The 20,683-nt window shown below is 35.6% G+C and overlaps 2 protein-coding genes across 3 annotated transcripts; one reads left to right on the top strand and one right to left on the bottom strand.

Moving 5' to 3' along the window:
- Positions 1-4: 4 nt before the first annotated feature.
- On the bottom strand, positions 5-9,133 carry LOC134749834 (protein Red). 2 transcript variants are annotated; one of them, XM_063684831.1, is made up of 12 exons: positions 8,858-9,133; positions 8,578-8,775; positions 7,352-7,415; positions 6,890-6,964; positions 6,183-6,290; positions 5,644-5,708; positions 4,566-4,648; positions 4,164-4,324; positions 3,594-3,744; positions 2,994-3,203; positions 2,476-2,642; positions 5-1,901 (listed from the first exon to the last, which is right to left on the bottom strand). In XM_063684831.1, exons 1-12 carry the CDS (start codon positions 9,004-9,006, stop codon positions 1,827-1,829), a joined length of 1,506 nt encoding a protein of 501 aa, XP_063540901.1. In that variant the 5' UTR covers positions 9,007-9,133; the 3' UTR covers positions 5-1,826. The 2 variants fall into 2 exon arrangements, with proteins under 2 accessions (XP_063540901.1, XP_063540900.1); XM_063684830.1 differs by having other exon boundaries at positions 5,644-5,711; positions 8,858-9,132.
- Positions 9,134-9,341: 208 nt separating this feature from the next.
- On the top strand, positions 9,342-11,504 carry LOC134750158 (macrophage migration inhibitory factor-like). The gene is made up of 3 exons (XM_063685280.1): positions 9,342-9,603; positions 9,724-9,896; positions 11,237-11,504. The coding sequence occupies exons 1-3, from the start codon at positions 9,496-9,498 to the stop codon at positions 11,313-11,315; spliced, it is 360 nt and encodes a 119-aa protein (XP_063541350.1). The 5' UTR covers positions 9,342-9,495; the 3' UTR covers positions 11,316-11,504.
- The last annotated feature ends 9,179 nt before the right edge of the window (positions 11,505-20,683 follow it).

Below are 20,683 nucleotides of genomic sequence, written 5' to 3'. Positions count from 1 at the left end.
TTGAGAGGGCAAAATTTATAAATTCATTCAGTTCTTAAGGTTTCTGTAAAAGCTTACATAACAGTACAACATAAATAAGCACGCGAATTGCATCTTAAAGTTATTTATTAGGAAAATTATACTATATTTACACCAAAATCAAATAATGTATTATTACATTTTCTCAGTTTTTGCACACAAATATTTATGCGTACTTGGTCGCACATTAAAAAATAAGAGTCCAAAACAAGTGTACACTAGAACTCATATGTGTATATGTTTTATTATACAGAGAAAATGAGATATTACAAACAGTTACAGAGGTAGTTTAATACAAGGGGTACTTATACTACTTATACCTCTCAAATAATGTTAAGGGATATTATTTTTATACAGAACCTGTACGAAACTTTCATGTCACGAAATATATTTTACAGAATATTTAGTTAAATCATTGTAACATCTAATCCAACAGAGTTATGATTTTCGGGGCAAGCTTGTAACTTTAGTGTTCTTTGTGGGTGTGTGTTATTATGTTCCTATTTGAATATTATTATTATTTTACACAGTGCGCACTCATAGTAACGCGTTTAAATTGCAATGGAGTTGGCAACTGTCAAGGGTTCGCGTAGATAGCGCCATCATAGCTTGCCCCTTTCTCTAATTTTGTTCTATGAGATTTGTCTTAAATGGCTGGCATCCAGGCCATAAAATAAAAATAAAAAAGAATTTGACAAAATTTAGGGATTGACAGGGCAAGCTATGCTGGCGCCATCTGTACTTCGACCGGCCAACTCCATTAAAAGTAAACTGTACCTACTCATGTACTCGTACAACTTGGTAACAACGTAGCTAAATTATAATCTGAAATAAATGTCTTATATTAAGAAAAAGTGACCAAGGCCTCCAGTACCCCCAGGCTGGAATCGAACCAGCGTCCTCTGCTATCGCGGCAGGTACCTATGCCATTCGGCCACCGGGCCACGGCGGCATAGGTCGATTTTTTTCAAGTATATGTACTTTTTCTGTTAGTAGTGTGGCCCTAATTGCAAGAACCTTATTGAGATTTCTCAAGCCACCATTCTTATTGTCATGTACCAAGTTACTAACGAATTCACTAAAACAATGCGGTTAAAATGTAACATTACTTTTATTTAATACTCATAAATCAGCAACACCTATATGTCTGGCTTCTCATTCTGAGCGGAATAAATATAAAATCAAAACTAGTCCCGAAAAAATCTAATTTTCCGTTGAGTCACGAAAATGCCATAGGTACGTTTTCGTAACTCAGAAAGATTTTTCAGGACATACATACATTGTATAGAACAGGGAACTCTATTTATCCACCATATTTTATAAAAATCTGACGAAAAAGAATTCGACTACAAAATAAAGACTGGCCCTATTATCGTTATCAAGCATCCATATTCCATTTGCCTACACCTACCTACTGAATATACAAAAAACTAAGCATATGTAGATACAGTGGTGGTGCGTAATTATTTTCCATAGTATTTTCACGGAAACGTACGAACGTGTCTTGCTATTTCAGTCAGTCTCGGTACAAAAGGTATTGACGTTGACTGAAGTAGTAGCATGACAAATACGAACCTTTCCGAGAAAATACGATGGAAAATAATTGTAAATATAACAAGATGTCTTCTTATATGTTTCTTAGCTCAGTGCACCTAATCATTTTAAACTTTAAGCCTATATTTATAAGGTCATAAACTGCTAAACATAATTTGGCATACACAAGGGTTTACACTATTTTGGGCAAAGAAGCAAATATTTATGACTGTATAATTCCAAACTACGGTTATAAGTAAAATCAGTAACCTTTGCTAGTATTTCGGGGTCTTGTATCCTGGCTCGTCTCCTGTTGCAGGCGCCTTGCGTTTTTGGATTATATTTTGAATCTGAAAAGGAAATGTGAATTAGTTATTTTATTGGATGTGATGAGCAGGCATCGTAAACTGCGAGCTAAATCCATTGAAATGACGTACTTTGACTTGACAACAACCCTAGTACTTCAATGGATTTCGCTCGCAGTTTACGATGCCTGGTGATGAGGTGGCTCCTCCCACTTAAAGGGTAGCGGCGAAACTGTTAATGCTCATCGAATTTTTATATTTGATGTTCAATATCCGATACAATTCTATGAACATGACACACCAAAACTTGGCATTAAAAGTTCTTGTGATTGACAATCCACACTATTATGAATCAGAAAGTATGTCTTCGCAGCCTATTTTCTGAACCGATTAAGTATGTAGAAAGCTTTAGCTTACCCCCTAAAGATGGATATAAGCTTTTTCGGCAGCGCCTCCATGCTTATGTAGGCGAATACTAACCTGTTGCCACTCTCCGTAGAGCTCTGCCTTCTCGCTCTTATCCTTGGTTTTCCTTGTCTTGCGGCCGTCCTGTGTCTTCACGCCGTATTGGAAGGCCGCTTTCGGCATCGCCTCCTTGCTCATGTAGGCGAATACTAACCTGTTGCCACTCTCTGTCGAGCTCTGCCTTCTCGCTCTTATCCTTGGTCTTCCTTGTCTTCCGGCCGTCCTGTGTCTTCACGCCGTATTGGAAGGCCGCTTTCGGCAGCGCCTCCTTGCTGCTCATGTAGGCGGAATACTCTTCTTGCGTGTCGAAGTCCCATCGCCCTGACAAGTACAAATTTAGAAGTCTTTAAATTAATTACTAAATCAGTTATTTATTACAACGTATAATTTATTACAATAAATGTCGCAACTTTAATTTAAATAGAGCAGACACTAATTGGCATTGACTAATTTTTGTTTTTTTATCTGAATTATTATAAGCCATTCCGGTGATCGAGTGGTTGAAACATCAGTTAGTTAGATATAACAGGGTGCGATTCCTTGTCATATGCACTACTGATCATCATCACACTACACTGCAGGTACAGGGTGGGTGTTATGTTTTTAGATGAAAAATAATTTGACCAATTTTAACTAGAGGTTAAGCATTCATATATTTGTTTCGGTACTCACCTATAGGCCCCTTCTTGTTGCCGGCGTCCATCTTGGTGTAGTCCACCTCGTCGTCCGAGTCATCGATGGCGTCGTCCATCTCGCGCAGGCCCGGGTAGCACTCGGCGTAGCCCTCGGGCTCCGCCGCGAGCCGCGACAGCAGCGCCGCGGAGCGCTTGTCGCGCTCTGAGGGGTTGGGGCCGCCAGTGCGACTCGGCAGCGGACCGACTCCTAGAAATTTTCATGTGTATGTTTGTTTGATGTCAAAACAAGAAATCAGTGTGTCAGCGAAGCTACCAAAATTCGAATCATCTCTTTGGGAGACACAGAAACACAAGAAACTTATTTCATAAGTATTTTTAAATCGCGGATTCCCAATGGACCATATAAAACAAACTAGAGCTGCAGTCCAAATAAACGAGAATACTCTTAATTCGAGCCATACAGGTCAATTACTATTTACGAAATGAGATATATATACTACGGACCAAATACGGACAGTCAAGATTACCTATTTCTCTTCGGCCTTGTTGTATTTAAATTCTACTGTGAAGAAGATCGACTGTGTCCACTTAAAGCAGCCGATCTTAAACACTTAATTCGTCATAAAAACTATCTCACCTTCCTCTTTATCCTGCTCGACGGGTTTGTCGAAGTACCCCGTCCTCGGCCGCTCGTCCCGTCTCTCCCGCTCACGTCGCTCGCCGGCGACATAGTCGCCAATGTCGCCATAAATCGTATCCTCGTTGCGACCCTTTTCTGCGTTCTTGTCCTAAAATAACAAAACATATTCTCATTTTTTTAAAACCTCGTTGATTAATTTTTTTTTTCTATGGTCTTTCTTTTGGGGTTTGGCAACCGTGTTAATACAATAGCAACAAAAAGTTAAGGAAATCGACACATTATTGTAATTAGACTTGCCGCGATCTCGACCACACGAAAACGCTACGTGCAAACGTATTTATTTGACGCGAATGCTGGCAGCGTCGAAACACCCGGAGCCTCTTCTTAACCTTATCTTACCTTAGGCCAGGATTACACTTGTAAATTTTACTTACGTAAGTAGGGACACAGCTATACTACAGAATGAGATATGAATATCGTTATCTCATTCTAGCAAATAGCTTTGTCCCTACTTACGCAAGTAAAACTTACAACTGTAATCCTGGCCTAGCAAGAACATGAAGTTACCTTAGTCTTCTTGAGTTTTCTGTGTCGCCCGTGGCGCAGGTAGCTGAATATCTGCGTGAGCTTCTCTAGCACGACGTCGTTGGCGCTGGCGGCCGAGCTGCGCTCGTCCGGCTCGGGCACGTCGGCCTTGCTGCGCGTCAGCGTTGTAGGTATGTCGCTGTCTGTTGATACAAGAAAAAAATTGGAAGAAAAAATATTTTAAAACTGTGTAATAGATTTATAGGAAGCGCACGTCAACTGTAGGGGACGAGATCTCCTTTTTATTGGCGCGTCTAAGAATAAAAGTCAAATTTTAGTTCCGACCCATAACTCAGGAACTTCATGATAAACACACAAATAAATGTCCTTACTACCGACTACGCTAGGAGGTCACACAAAAACACTGAAGTGCTGATTACATACCTATAGTTCCTTCTTCATCAAGTTCCACCACATACGCCATTCGGCCCGGCGCGAACAACTCATTGCGGGTCACCTTCTTGTTTCTACAATACAACCACAGATTTATATTTAAAAACATTTAACTACCGACTAATATTAACTATCAGGCGTGATCTGTACAATTACACAAACAATGTAATTTTAATGCTAGTCTCCAAGTCATGATTAATAATTACATTAATCACTAACGGCTGAGATATGAGGTGAAAACTCCTTTACGTAGAGTAAGTAAGTAGAAGTTTTACATACAAAACTTCTACTCGATCTATTTTTTTTGGATACCAATTTTTCCAAAAACGTAAGTAGATATAATGTTACTTGAAAGTTTATGTTAAATTTCAAATGTGAGCGTAACTTCGTTTGAATGGGAGCGGTTTTTTGGCGGTGAATCCGTGCGACTCTTAAGAAATCGAATTGAAACTGTTGTGAGACATACTAACATTAAATAATCAACAACAACAAGTGAGTCTAAACCGTAAAATTATTTAATGTTAATTGACTTTTAAGTATTTGGCAAATATACGAAAACTGGGAAAAATTCTAAAAAAGCAAGATTATCAATTAAGGCGGTTCCCTGAGCCAGAAGGCGAAAAATCTCCTTATATGATCCTGTTTTTCTAAGAGGCGTTGATATTCGTAGACGTGGAAAAAATATATGTAGTTCTTGACTATATTATCTTTAATATCATAGCTTCCGATACACGAATTATGACACTTCGCTCGATACAATTAATTCCCAAAGTAACCTCTAACTCAGACTTTTAATCCAACTTTACTCGGTTATTTATTATGTGATACTATAAATAAAAAAAGAAGAAAAAACAATCTTAACTTAAAAAATAATTTCATAGCTTTCGAATTTCGATATTCTATCGACAAAATTCGATCAAAATTGACACTTGGCGCGCATGATTTTTCCCGTTCTTTCTTGCGAAATGTGACAGAGACAGCGGCAAACCGACGGAACGGCCTTAAGCACCAACCCGGAAAATGTAATTTTAAAAAGTGTTATTTGAATGTGGAATACAATGTTTCTTACTTCTGATCCATGACCATGTTGTAAATATTTTTTCCCATCTGTGTTTTGAATTGGATCTCTTCTTCCTGCTGAAAAATACAAATTTAGACATAGAAAATGTGCTAATTGCATAAAAATGTAATAATTTTTTTTTTAATACAAGTGAAAATTGTATATAAATCTCAAATCAAAACTTTAAGAATTCAAAACTATTTTTGATAATAAATTCAAACATTTTATCTGTGTTTATTTTGTTTTTTTCTTAGTGTTTTATACCAAACTTGGTTCATGGAACACTCATGGGATCACTTCAATTCTGTGTCTGTCATAGCTGTTTTCTGCTAGACTTTTCTTCTTCCTGATTACATTTCCACACAAGCATCAGTTTTGTCTTGAATTTGAAGCAATCCATTATTTAATAAACATTCAAAACAAAATCTTGCCATCTCGCCTCAGCCACGAAACACATGCGCGACGTTGAAACCGACAGCCGCACATTTATTTTAACCAATGTTCCGTGGCCCTCGAGTAAGGCTCAGTCAGGGACTAGTGATACTTACCGGGGCGACTTCCTTCTTCTCCTTGACTGCCTCCACTGGCGGCTCCGACACAAGCCGCTCCATCTCTTCCTCCTGCTCTTGCTCACGCGTTTGGATCTCTGAACGCACCTGATAAAACAAATACTTGCATCAATACTTATTGTTAAGCTTTTGAGTAAAAATTATGGTTATTGGTTATAACTAGCGACCCGCCCCGGCTTTGCACGGGTGCAATGCTGATGTATTATACATATAATCCTTCCTCTTAAATCACTCTATCTATTTAAAAAATCCGCATTATAATTCGTTGCGTAGTTTTAAAGATCTAAGCATACATGGGGACAGACATCCATCCAGACAGCAAGATGCGACTTTGTTTACTATGTAGTGATAAATATACAAATATCTTAACAAACTAACCTACTCACAAAGTAAAGTCATTAAGTATTATGTTGTTAGCACTTAAATACAAAGAAAACATCCACAACTCAGAATTATATTATCTGCGCTCATCACACAAATAAATATCCTCACCGGAATCCAAACCTAAACCACTAGCTTTGCAGGCAAGCTAATAAAAATATAAAAATAAATGATGTTTGATTTCATTTCGAAAAGTAAGTGCTCATTTAAGCAACACAAGAAGCAGACTTAGAAACTCAACCTAATTTAATCAGCTTAAATAACTGGTTGTAGATAAAAAAAATTGCCACATTTACTGTTTTTACCTTTTGCAATAGAGCATAATCAAGACCTTTCACCAAGTGAGTATGTTCCATGTCACCACCAAGATATTTGGATTCCTGAAAATGTACAATAATATAATTAATATTATTAAATCAGATCAAGAAATATTTAATGGACCACTGGAGACTAAATTTTTAATGATGTCTCTTTAGTCTTGCCTGGTCTTAGTAAGCATAAAATAATTCAATTGCCAGTTGGTATTGTAGTTCACCGTTTTGTAATAAAGTCAGTGCTAATAAATAAAAAAATTGCTGTTGGTGTATAGTGTATTATAACATTTAAAAACTTCGCGCTTTGAACACATATCACATTTACAATCGGGTCTTCGCGTCTATCACGAATTTATCTTGGTACCTTTATTTACCGACATTTCGAGACAGGTTTATAGACCCGATTGTAAATGTGATTTAATATGTATAGTGTATTATATACAATAAACATACCTGAATAAGTTGTCTTCTTCTTTCCTTGGCATCCATTCCTGATTTAACATCTGGTGCTACGGCTCTGGAAACAAAACATTCACATCAAATCAAGTTGTCTAGAAGGGATTCTAGAAAAAGTTTTAGAGACACTTTTTTTATGATAAGAACACCTGTTTTTTATGATGCTGAGTGAAACTCATTCATTGTATTTTATTTCTAACAGGCACAATTAATAATATTCACTTTCTAACTTGTTAAAATAATGAAACTAAACCCATTGCCAGAAAAGACCTAATTCATGTGAGAAAAAAGAATAAGTTTATTTGAATGAAAAAAAAAATGAAAAATATTTATTTTGCACACACAAAGATCGGAATTTGCAGATGGAGTATACATGAGGTCCAGGTTGCGCGCATACAGCGGTACATTTATAACAGTATGAACAGGGGTCCCCAAACCAGGCAAGTAGGCATAGCCTGTATCTTGGGAGACCAGTTAGTGAATTAAAAACTAGATTGATAAAAGTATGTCTAAAGGTAAAGATAGGTGTTAATGCTAATAACCTTAGCTACTAGGGATTTACGTTGGTCAGTCTGTCAGTCAAGTCTCTTAAGGCTAAGTGTCTATACCTATAGGTTAAGTGTCTAATTATGTAACATAGAGTAAGACTACTACATATGGACAGAAATTGAGGCTTATGGCCGTGATATTTAAAGCATTACACAATTATACAATTTAGAGCATTATACAATGCTTCCTTTCTCCATACAAGTGCACCGTAGCGTCACTGCACTATCTCCTCAGTCTTATTATAATCGATAGTTAGCAACCAGTCACCAATAACTCGCTTTGCCTGTGAAACAGGGAGGTCCTTGATGTAACAGTGTTTTAGTATTGAATAATCACACATACCCTTTATTTTAAATGGACATCTTCACAATAAAATAATAATATTTATTTCATCCAAATTGGAACCAATCTAAAACATTTTCACTAAGATCATCAGTTTTAGGAACCTCAATGTTCCTAAGTTAAAATATCTTTCATTAACTAGCAGGTCTAGTGGTTTACAGACCACCACTTAACCTGTCCGATCCCAAGGGCCAAAATATGTGGCGTAAATATAATTTTCAGATCTCCCGTGACCTTGAAAACCTTAGGCTCGTGGGATTGTGGGATCAGACAGGCTAAGAACTACTGCTCTATGCCAAATAAATAAATAAATTTATTTGCTCTAAACTTACCTGTAAGCACTGCTGGTATTGCTAGTAGGGTCAGTAGGCCCAATATCATTGGACCCGTCTCTTCTCTCTCTAGCTCTGTCTCTGTACTTCTCCGCTAACTCAGCCAACTTGTTATCTTCCTGTTTCTTTAAGGCAGCATAGTACGACTTTTTCTTGCGCCGAAGCTCACTCTTATTTTCTGTTGGTGGTGGCATCGAACTAAAAAGCAGTGTTAAAAACGTCATTAGCATATTTAATTATAAAGGTCTATACTACATTTGAGTTTTTAAGAAAAATTTACCCAGCATTGGCCATGGCCTCGCGCACAGAGCCAGCGGGGTGGGCGCCAGCTGCAGGCGTAGCCCTCGGAGTCATAAGGAGTTTCCTGAAATCCTCGTTTGTGAGCCTCTGAGACATCGGGGTCTCCTCCCCAGTGCGATGTTCGTCCATGACTAATTTATTTCCTGCGCTGTCCTATATCAAAATTTTATTGTTTATAAGTAGTGATAGAAACGCCGACACTATAATAACACACAGTACACTACAAACTAAATATTTTTAATAAAGAAATTAGAAGCTGCTGCAAGGTGCTACTTGACTTGACAGATACAAATTTGTCAATGTCAATAACACACAATACCATAGACAATTTAAAAATCATACACTTGCTACACTGTTTGGGATATAAATATAAACACTCAACCATATAAAATCTAGTGACAGTAGTGACATTTGTTTGACATTGTCCTGAAGTTTCTCAAGATGATCTCATCTCATGTTTCAGTTTCGAGTTTCACTACTTGCTGCCGGTTTTCGTTCGACTATAGTATTTTCAGGAGTTTCGAGTTTCTGACGTGAAGTAGTGTGCAATAAAGTGCTAAATAAATATCCCAGCATTGTTTATACAATTTCCACTGTGAGCGGACGCTAGTTCTCATCATGCCGCATTTCAGGATAGAGACAAATGTACCGCGGGACCAAATCCCAAAGGATTTTGTTACCAAGGCAGTGCCAATACTTGCTAAAGCTCTTGGTAAACCGGAACAGGTAACAAACTTGCATGGTACGATATTTACAGTGAAACTACAAAATAAAAACTGATGAAATGCCTTTACATGTCAATCAGTTTTCTATGTTGATAATTTTTCTTTTTAACTTGATTCGTAGTACTGCGTAGTGTCCGTTCATCCTGATGTGATGATGAGCTTCAGCGGATCCACTGCACCTTGCGCCATTGGGAATGTGATGTCTATTGGAGCCCTGGGTGTGGAACAGAACAAAAAACATGCCAAAGTTCTTTTTGATCTTGTGGAAAAAGAGTTAGGAGTGCCTTCAGACCGGTAAGCTAATAAATAATAGTATAGATAAAGAAATAAGAATAAGAATAGATACTTACATATTGAAACATTAGTATTTAAACTACCTATAGTTACTAGGGTTCCTCAAGAGAATATAGTATGAAATACAAAAAAAAACTGTGCACAGGTCCTATTAACTACCTGTTGTGAACGCCTGATGCATATTAGATATGATATTTGACTAGTTATATAAAGAATTTATGTTAGCCACTATGAGTCAATTTAATATTGAATGTAGTCAATTACTAACAGAAAGAAGCAATGGAAAGTTTATGGGGCATATTATACAACATGCTATTGTATTGGTTATACAACCTGATTAGACTGGTAGCACCATTTGATAGCTGCTTAGGCATTGCTAAAGTACTGTGAAGCTGATGGTCCTGGGTTCGAATCCCGGCAAGGGCATTTATTTGTGTGATGAACACTAATGTTTGTTCCTGAGTCATGGGTGTTTGCTATGTATATATATATACATATATTATTGTGTTTTTATCTATTTAAGTATGTATATATTATTGTCGCCTAGCACCCATAGTTCAAGCTCCTTCATTTTGCGCACTTCGTCACGGTCCTGTGCGACCTGGAGCCACTTCTTTCCTGCAGTCCTCTTGATGTTGTCATCCCAACGCATCTGGGGTCTACTTTTAAGGACGCTTTTCCCCCATGGTCACCACTTGAATAGTTGTTACTCCACGAATCGGTCTTTCGTGCTACATAACCAGCCCATTCCAACTTCAAACTGGCTACGCGTTTAACAACATCAGTGACGTTGTAAAACTATACTAATATCTACTAAACCAGAATCACTGCATACTTTGGCAACACTTGTGCTGCTGCACTACTTACCAAGAATACCAATGCATATCGTCACTATACTTACTCAACATCATATCTGCAACAATCATTTGATGGAAATGTCGCTTTTCTTTCATTCAGAATACGGGTGTTTTTGTCATCAAATGAGTGTTGCAGATACGAGGTTGAGTAAGTATAGCGGCGATATTGCTTACTGTTGGTATAATAGAAAAACCTGATCTACTAAACAGTAGATATTTATTTAAACTTTCACGATTTTTACTCATTATTATTCACAACGACGGGACTAAATCGCGTAAAATAAGTTTTAAATTTCCCTCTGACGTTCGCGACCACGGGGACAACGCCACAAATTTCAGTAGATATTTGCAATTTACAAAATTACCCTGCTTTCTAAGTTACCTTAATGCACCTTACAGTCTATTTGAACCCACACAGGTATGGTTCATTGATAAGTTATCAGCTATATTGTGGCCTTTCTAATGCTCTGTTTTTTTTTTCAGGATGTACATCACCTTTCAAGACGAACCCACAGGCAATGTGGGCTTCAAGGGAACTACTTTCCATGCTATTTTTGGATAAACACGTTGAATCTCTTCAAGCATGTTTAAATTTATAAGGCATTTAGGATACAATCTATGTAACCATGTAGTATAGTCATAAAGTTTTTTTTTTTATATTTAAATTCTTATTATTTTCAGTCAGTAAAAGCCTTTTAATTATAATCAAAATATAATTAAGTGCAAAAAGCAAATATATGTATACACTCTTTTTGATTACTATTTCTCACTAACTACATACTTAACAGTCATCATTAACATCATAGTAATCAAAACCAAAAATCTCTGAATAATGAAAACACATTGGTTTTTGAAATTCAATTTTTTATACAAGTGCATAATTGTAAACTTCCCACTTGTAACTTGTAACTTTCCCATGCAAAGAACAGACTTTTCAAAACATGATTATCTTTTCCATAACAACTTATGAAATTCAATATGCATTGGAAAACAACTGAATGATTTACAAATGCATAGCTACCTAGTTATGTTTGCCTAAGTATAAAACTATTTTCAATTAGCAAAGTTCGAAAAAATAATAGATACACTGTTTGCATATATGTTATGGTAATATGTTTGTCCCCTCACTAGCTCGGAAAGCCGTCTTTTATCCTTTAAAACAAGCGGGGAAAAACGCATTTTATCCACTAGTGGGGAAAGTAATTTGACCTTGAATGGAGCGTGTTTAAGTAGCTTGACAGATAACAAAACGTAAAACGCTCATAATAATGGTTCGTTCGATATTAATTATCATTAAATAAATGGTTTGAGAATCTAATAAAAAACACCAGATTTAGCTTTATTTAATGATTTTAAGTCATAAACCTTAAAATTCCATAATAAACGTTTGTTTTTTAATAATTATGTTTAATATAATTCTGAACGCACAAGTTAAGTCGATGCAATTTCAAAACGCATCATTGACATTTCATACGTCAGAAATGTCAACATTGTCAACAAAAATTTTACTTAAAAACTTCTCACGTAAAAGTACAGAATTTTCAGTGTTTTGTTATAATATTGTAAAAAAATTAGTGATTCCAGTTGATGAAGATGATCTAACGCCTGTGGATGTTGCACTTTCCTCGCTATAGTGAGGGGAAAAGTTTTGTGTTACACACGGGTGCAAATGTATTTTACGTCTCGTGTGTTAAAACACTCGCGGGTAAAATACAACTTTGCACCCTTGTATAACAAATAACTATTTTCTGCTGTCGCCTCTGTCGTATCCTGATGGTATTGAAAGTATTGAAACCTCAATTTGAAGCAAGAATTTAACGTTTATTATTACACGTTCGCTGGGGGATAAACAGCTTTCTTTTATAAAACACCCCTCTTAAACACTACGCACCTTATTAAATCGGGGTACTCGCCAAATAATAATTATTACTATTAATTCGAATTCGGGAAAGTCCCTGATTTTTAATGGTCCCTCGTTTATTTTTTTACCACAAATACCCATACGCTTATTTATATGCAAAAAAACCGGCCAAGTGCGAGACGGACTCGCGCACGAAGGGTTCCGTGCCATTACGCAAAAAACGGCAAAAAAATCACGTTTGTTGTATGGGGCCCCACTGAAATATTTATTTTATTCTGTTTTTAGTATTTGTTGTTATAGCGGCAACAGAAATACATTATTTGTGAAAATTTCAACTGTCTAGCTGTCACGGTTCATGAGATACAGCCACAGAATAACTAATAGTACTACCGATACAGCCTGGTGACAGACTGACGGACGGACAGCGTTAGTAATAGGGTCCCGTTGTTACCCTTTGGGTACGGAACCCTAAAAAAGAAGGTTTACAATTTGAAAAATGTAAGGACGGTACAGACGGATTGCAACTTGTATGGGAACTACACGCCGATGTTGCAATTGGCGTGCAAATCCCATACAAATAGAATAGAATAGAAATAATGTATTCGTTAGCACACACAAATAGAAAGTTATACAGAACAGAGAAACATAAATAAAAGAAATAAATGAATAAAAAGTGCCACGAAATGGTCTCACCTCAGCATGTTGCTGGCGACTTCCAGCGCTGATCTACCGGTGAGACCATCCGGTGAAACAATCACGACAGGTAACAATAAAAACAACAAAATTAATATATAATATAACATCCAAAAGACAGAGACAAGTTAAAAATACTTATTACAATAGACACTATTATTACGTACAGCTGTTATATCCGGCCGAACTCAGCTTGGCCGTACATTATGCCTAAGATTATAACTAGTGCCATGCGGCAGATACGCAAACTAAACTAAAATGACAGCTAAGACAGTTCGATTTTATCAGAACATCTAAATTTGACTGCTTAAGTGCTTACAGACAGTCGCAAGAGGGCGAGAACAAAGTTTTTTAAAGTAATGTGCCATGGCAATGCACAGGTCAAATCGCAGTCGGATTCGGGTTGCAGTCCGTCTGTATCGGCCCTAAGCGCGAAAGGTCGATCTCCCATACGATATTTGAATTTAGCGCCTTATTCTACTGACAAATTGGGTTGTTGGTGATATCGTGTCCGACGAACTGATAGACGTAATGGTCGTACCTCACCATCGCACCGCAACAAGGTCATTGTGCGACGCACCCATAAGTAAGAGCGAGAAAGGGATATCGCCTTCTCGCTCTTACTTATGGATGCGTCGCACAATGACCTTGGTGTGTTACGGCCTTTAAGGCACGCGACCTTAGACCTTGCGATAGTGTGGAAGCCCACGCCAGTACTACCTATTCCTAGAACTGCTCCAAGGTCGCGGTGCGGTGGGATGGTGTGTTACGGCCTTAATAAGACCTTAAATCATTGAGGATGGTGTAATACGACCTTTATTCGTTCCAATTTAGACCAGCGGTGGAACAAAAATGGGTTTTGATAATATTAAAGTTTTTTCTTTTTCGATATGTCATAAAATAATATGTTAAATAAGACTTTCGTAAAAAGTTAGAAATTTTTAGGGTGAGCGTTCGGATATATTGAAATATTTTAATTTCTGCTAATAACTTTGTAAATATAGAATTAAAGTTACAAAAAACTTTAACATATTCAATACCACTTTAATTTATACACAATATTCGGTTTTTAGAAATCTGGAACATGTGCTTTCTGGTGAACTTAAAAACATGAATTATTTTGTAAATAAATAATTAGAGTAGCTGATATTGCAAAATTACGATATTATAGATCAGCTTATTATACTTGTAAAAAATTATAAATGTAGACAATGTGCTTCTCTAGATATTGATTTCTGGTTAAGCAGTATAGCCAATATTGAATTAAAGTTTGTAGAGTTAATATTAAACGGTCATGACAATGATCTTAGTTCCCACACAAAAGATTGGAAATATAAAATTTGTGCGTCACTAAATACTGATACGTATGCATTCCGTGCTTATATTTACGTTACATTTCAAACGCGCGGCATGTTCGCGCGCGCCGCGCTATGCGCCGCCGAGGGAGCGATCAAACGGTATTGATATATAGGTAGATCAACGGTATATAGATCAACGGGCTAGCGGGTAACCTAACCTTGCTAGACGCGTGCAAAATAATATTTCACAAAATTCAAAAAAATGATCTAAAAGCAATCTGTATTTTTAACAGGTTAAAATTAAGTATCTAAATACTCATAAAAATAATAAACCAGAACATTTGGTCGTGTCGTGTCTTTAACCTTGCCAGGCGATCTAAAAAGTATGGCACTTACTTGCACGCAAAATTAAGTTTGTATACTATACAAATTGTATGCATTACAAAGTTATCGTTGCACACAAAATTAAGTTTCTCTACTATACAAAGCGTATGAATCGCAGTTATTTTTGCACGCAAAATTATGTTTGTCTACTAAACAAAGTGTATGCATTACAAAGTTATTTTTGTAGTAAATTAAAGACCACTAGGTAGGATGTACAGTCAGCAATACTATTCGCTTAGCACCTTTGCATACAAACCTATACAGGGGTGGTATCTTTTCTCTGCAGCTAACTGTACAATGTGATTGTAACTATGAGGATGGTGTATATTTATGATGTATGAGGACATTTCTATTAAAAGTTATGTTAGATTTTGAAATTTTTATATTGAGTATATCTACTTATATAAAAATTTGAATTTTGGTTATGGAATTTTATATTATATAACATACAAAAAAAACAACAATAAACAAAAAATATATATAGGGCTGTATCTCCTAAACCGTCCGTCGCAGCGCAAAAATAAAAAAAATTTCGTTCCCCTCTTTCAATATACAAAAAACACAATAAATAAATAAATAAATATTATAGGACATTCTTACACAGATTGACAGTCCCACAGTAAGCTCAAGAAGGCTTGTGTTATGGGTACTCAGACAACGATATATATAATATACAAATACATAGAAAACACCCATGACTCAGGAACAAATATCTGTGTTCATCACACAAATAAATGCCCTTACCGGAATTCGAACCCAGGACCATCGGCTTCACAGGCAGGGTCACCCACTAGGCCAGACCGGTCGTACAATGAAACACAAAAAGAAAAAAAAATCTTTACACGGCTGTATCTCCTAAACCGCGCGTCGTAGCACAAAAACAATCATCAAATTTTCGATCCACTTTAAGAAACCCTCAATTAATATAAAAAAAAAAAACAAAAAAAAAAAAAAAACTTTATAAGGCTATCTCCTGAACCGTGCGTCGTAGCGCAAAATAATAAAATTTTCGTTCAACTGCAATGGACCCTTAATTAACATTAAAAAAAAAGAAAAAAGGAAAGAAAATTCTTTAGAGGGCTGTATCTCCTAAACCGTGCGTTGTAGAGCAAAAATAATCTAGTTTTCGTTCCCCTTCGAGAAACCTCTAATTAACATACAAAAAACACAATGAAAAACAAAGAAAAAATCTTAATAGGGTTGAATCTCCTAAATCGTGCGACGGAGCGCAAAAATAATCAAATTTTCGTTCCACTTTAAGAAACCCTTAATTAATATAGGTATAAAAAAAACACAAAAAATCCGTATAAGGCTTAATCTCCTAAACCGTGCGCCGTAGCGCAAAATAATAACATTTTCGTCCGCCTGCAGTGGACCCTTAATAAACATTAAAAAAAAAAACAAAGAAAAAAAAACAGAAAAAATATTTACAGGGCTGTATCTCCTAAACCGTTCGTTATAGCTCAAAAATAATCAAATTTTCGTTCCCCTATCAGAAGCCCCTAAGTAACATATAAAAAACACAATGAAAACATAAAAGAAAAAAACAAAGAAAACAATCTTTTTATAGGGCTGTATCTCCTAAACCGTGCGTCGGAGCGCAAAAAAAGTAAAGTGTTCGTTCCCCTCTAACAAAGATAGATATAACTCCGTAATAGATGGATACAGTCTAAGGAAAAAACGTGCCTCGAAAATCACGAAAATTTGATTCTCGATCAGAGGGCGCCACTAGTTTTGGCTTACTCTCGTATAGATGGCGTTGACGGTTTCGTTTGTTATTTATAATTTTAACGCATATCAGTGAAAGAACATGGGTCAAAATCATATAAAAATAATTAATGCAAATAAAAAAATCATTTATCCATATTTAAATACATTTTAACGTATTTTTATAAATCTTCATTTTTAGTTTTAAAGTATGTCGATAGATGGCAGTGAATTTAAAGCGGTTACAAAATTTACTATGACAGTACCACTCTATCTTATTATACCCTCTTTGCCTCTAAGAAACCCTTTTTTAATATGAGAAATAACAAAAAAAAAACGAAAAAAATATTTACACGGCTGTAACTCCTAAACCGTGCGTCGTAGCGCAAAAATAATCAAAATTTCATTCCACTTTAAGAAACCCTTAATTTATATATAAAAAAAAATCTTTATAAGGCTGTATCTCCTAAACCGTGCATCGTAGCGCAAAATAATAAAATTTTCGTTCCATTGCAGTGGACCCTTAGTTAACATTAAAAAAAAAAACAGAAAAATATCTTTACAGGGCTGTCTCTCCTAAACCGTGCGTTGAAGCGCAAAAATAATCTAATTTTCGTTCTCGTTTGAGAAATCCGTAAGTAACATTCAAAAAATACAATGAAAAACAAAAAAGAAAACAAAAAATTAAAACATCTTTATAGGGTTGTATCTTTTAAATATTAATAAGGGTTTCTTAAAGTGGAACGAAAATTTAATTATTTTTGCTCTTCGCTCCGACGCACGGTTTAGGAGATACAACCCTATAAACATTTTTTTCTTTGTTTGTTTTCTTTTTAGTTTTTCATTGTGTGTTTTGTATGTTACTTAGGGGCTTTTCAAAGGGGAACGAAAATTAGATTATTTTTGCGCCACAACGCACGGTTTAGGAGATACAGCCCTGTAATAGGACATTTCGATGCTAGTGCGGAAAGTATGTCATTATTAGTCATTTCCGCACGTGTATCGAACGACGTTTTTCAATACAGTTGCGAAAAAAATAAGAAAAACAACAAGTAAGGGATTCGAAACTTTTATATTATTAATTCTGTGACATCATTGACATTGACATTATGAAGAGGTGTTTTTTTAGCTGGGTGTTATTATTATTGAACCCACTTTAATGAAAGTTTTTTTTTAAATGCATGTTCTATAAGACAATTGTACATATAAAACATTGTACTATTATTACCCAAATATCGTTAATTACGATTATTTGTGTATCGTACATTTATAAAAACAATATCGAATGTTGCCTTTGGAAATTTAAAGCAGAAATAAAAAACGCCTCTCCATTGACAGGCGTTCCGTTCTATTCAGACAACTTATTAAGAACGGTTTTTCAATATTCAATATATAAAAAAATAGACGTGTTATAATGATGAAGAGGTAAGTAATAAAATATGAAATATGTATATTTTTCGTATTCTTACTTTAACAGTAGGTTTTTATGTTGATTACTGAGTATTGAGTATTGAAATAATCGTTAATAACGATATTTAGGTAATAATAGTACAATGTTTTATATTTGTAAAACAATACAATGTGTATACCTAATGTTGTATGTAGTGGGTTCAATAATAATAACAAAATCCATTCTAGTCGAATAAAAGCTATAAAAAGACCTCTTCATAATGTCAATGTCAATAATTAGAGTTTTGAATGATTCACGGTGGTTTTGAAATATCGGGAGCTCACAAATAATACAAAAGGTAATCACGGTCTATAGGTATATCCCGGTCAATATAAGTCTAATGTCAATAATGTCACAGAATTAATAATATAAAAGTTTCGAATTCCTTACTTGTTGTTTTTCGCAACGGTATTAAAAAACGTCGTTATATATATATTTATATAATATAAAATTCAATAACCAAACTTCAACTTTATATATAAGTAGATATATTTAATATAAAAATATCAAAATCTAACATAATTTAATAATAGCGTCGTAGCGTAAAATAATAAAATTTTCGTTCAACTAAATTAACATTTAAAAAGAAAAGAAAAAAAAAACAAAAATTTTTTTAGAGGGCTGTATCTCCTAAACCGTGCGACGGAGCGCAAAAATAATCAAATTTTCGTTCCACTAAGAAACCCTTAATTAATATATTTAATAAAAAAACACAAAAAACCTTTATAATTCTGTATCTCCTAAACCGTGTGCCGTAGCGCAAAATAATAAACATTTTCGTTCGCCTGCAGTGGACCCTTAATAAACATTAAAAAAAAACAAATAGAAAAAAAACAGAAAAAAATATTTACAGGGCTTAAATAATCAAATTTTCGTTCCCTTAACAGAAGCCCTTAAGTAACATACAAAAAACACAATAAATAACATACATCATAAATATACACCATCGTCATAGTTACAATCAAATTGTACAGTCAGCTGCAGAGAAAAGATAACACCCCTGTAAAGAAGTTTGTATGCAACGGTGCTAAGCGAATAGTATTGCTGACTGTACATCCTACCTAGTAGTCTTTAATTTACTGTACTACAAAAATAACTTTGTAATGCATACAATTACTATAGTAGACAAACTTAATTTTACGTACGAGTAAGTGCCATACGTTACTTTTTAGCTCTTCTGGCAAGGTCAAAGACCCGACCAAATGTTCAGGCTTATTTTTTTGTGACTATTTAGATACTTAACTTCAACCTGTAAAAGTTACAGATTGCCTCACGAACTTTTTTGGAGCCCTAAAAAATCTTAAAAAATATAAGGGTTGATTTAGCCCCGCTACCCTGCAGCCAGACCTCCAGTGCTGAGTTAGGGTATGATAGGAGAAGTATCAGGCAAATTTTCAGCTTGCCTCAAGGACCTACTCCAAAATGTCTACCAGCTCTCGGACCACTAAGTAACTACAAATAATCAGTCCACATAACAAACATTTTGTACTCATTTTGAAGTCATAATTACATTAATTTCACGTAATACCGGCATCTAATTTATGTGCACGGTAAACAAACTAATGAATGACAAGAAAAGTACGAAGTACTTACGAAGCTGAGCGGGGGGTGGGGCGACCGGGCGAGGTACCTATAGGTATAGATAGATACGAATGCTACGATAGGCTCCCGCGTGCCGCGCCGGCACCTTGACGGACCAGCGCGGCGTATGTATGAATTTCGCGCCTTTTTAAATAGATTTGGCTATAACAATGGAAGCTACACACAGAAATTTCTTACTTTTCATAATATGGTTGCATATATTATTTTATAGTATGAAACTTATCTTTATAGACTTTAATTCAATATTGGACCTTACAGGACAAAAAACGCATATTAAAATTTAAGCAGCAATCCTATTTTTCTAATTTTTCGGCTTTGTCTATTAACTTAAGAATTTAGAGATATTATTGTGGATTTTTAAAACTTTAATTCAATATCGACAAAATAATAGGCTAATTTTAGTTTGACAAAGAAGCACGTTAATTTTTTTTCTAAAAATGTAACAGTTTAAAGAGTCATACATAATTTAAACCATGAAGCTTAAACTTTGCACTTTAATTCAATATTCAAAAAGCATCAATCAAAATATATAAATACCTAATTTATACCTAACGCTCGTTCTAACTTTTCCTCTTAAATTACAAATATGCTTAAAAACATGTCCCCTGCCATATAAGCATCACTTTTCCTTCTTTAGAATTATCATAACTTTAAGGTCAAAAATATGGTCCCACTATCGGTCTAATTCTACACTGTCTATGGACACTTTTGCAAACAAAATAAATATTTATGGCTGGTTTTTCCCAGCGCTGCGAGTGATGCGACGAAATTTTGTTCGATAGAAAAATTACGTCGCATCACTCGCAGCGTTACGACTTTATGTCTATTAAGGGTCGGTTGCACCAAACCGTCTGTCACCGTTAAGAGACCCAACCAAGGTCTGCCGAATTTCACCTTCCCATACAAACGGAGGTGTGAACAGGACGTCGCTATAC

The sequence above is a fragment of the Cydia strobilella genome, chromosome 19 (assembly GCF_947568885.1).
Source record: "Cydia strobilella chromosome 19, ilCydStro3.1, whole genome shotgun sequence".
Classification (NCBI taxonomy): domain Eukaryota; kingdom Metazoa; phylum Arthropoda; class Insecta; order Lepidoptera; family Tortricidae; genus Cydia; species Cydia strobilella.
The sequence above is the reverse complement of the archived record's forward strand: the minus strand, read 5'-3'. Positions and strand labels throughout refer to the sequence as shown.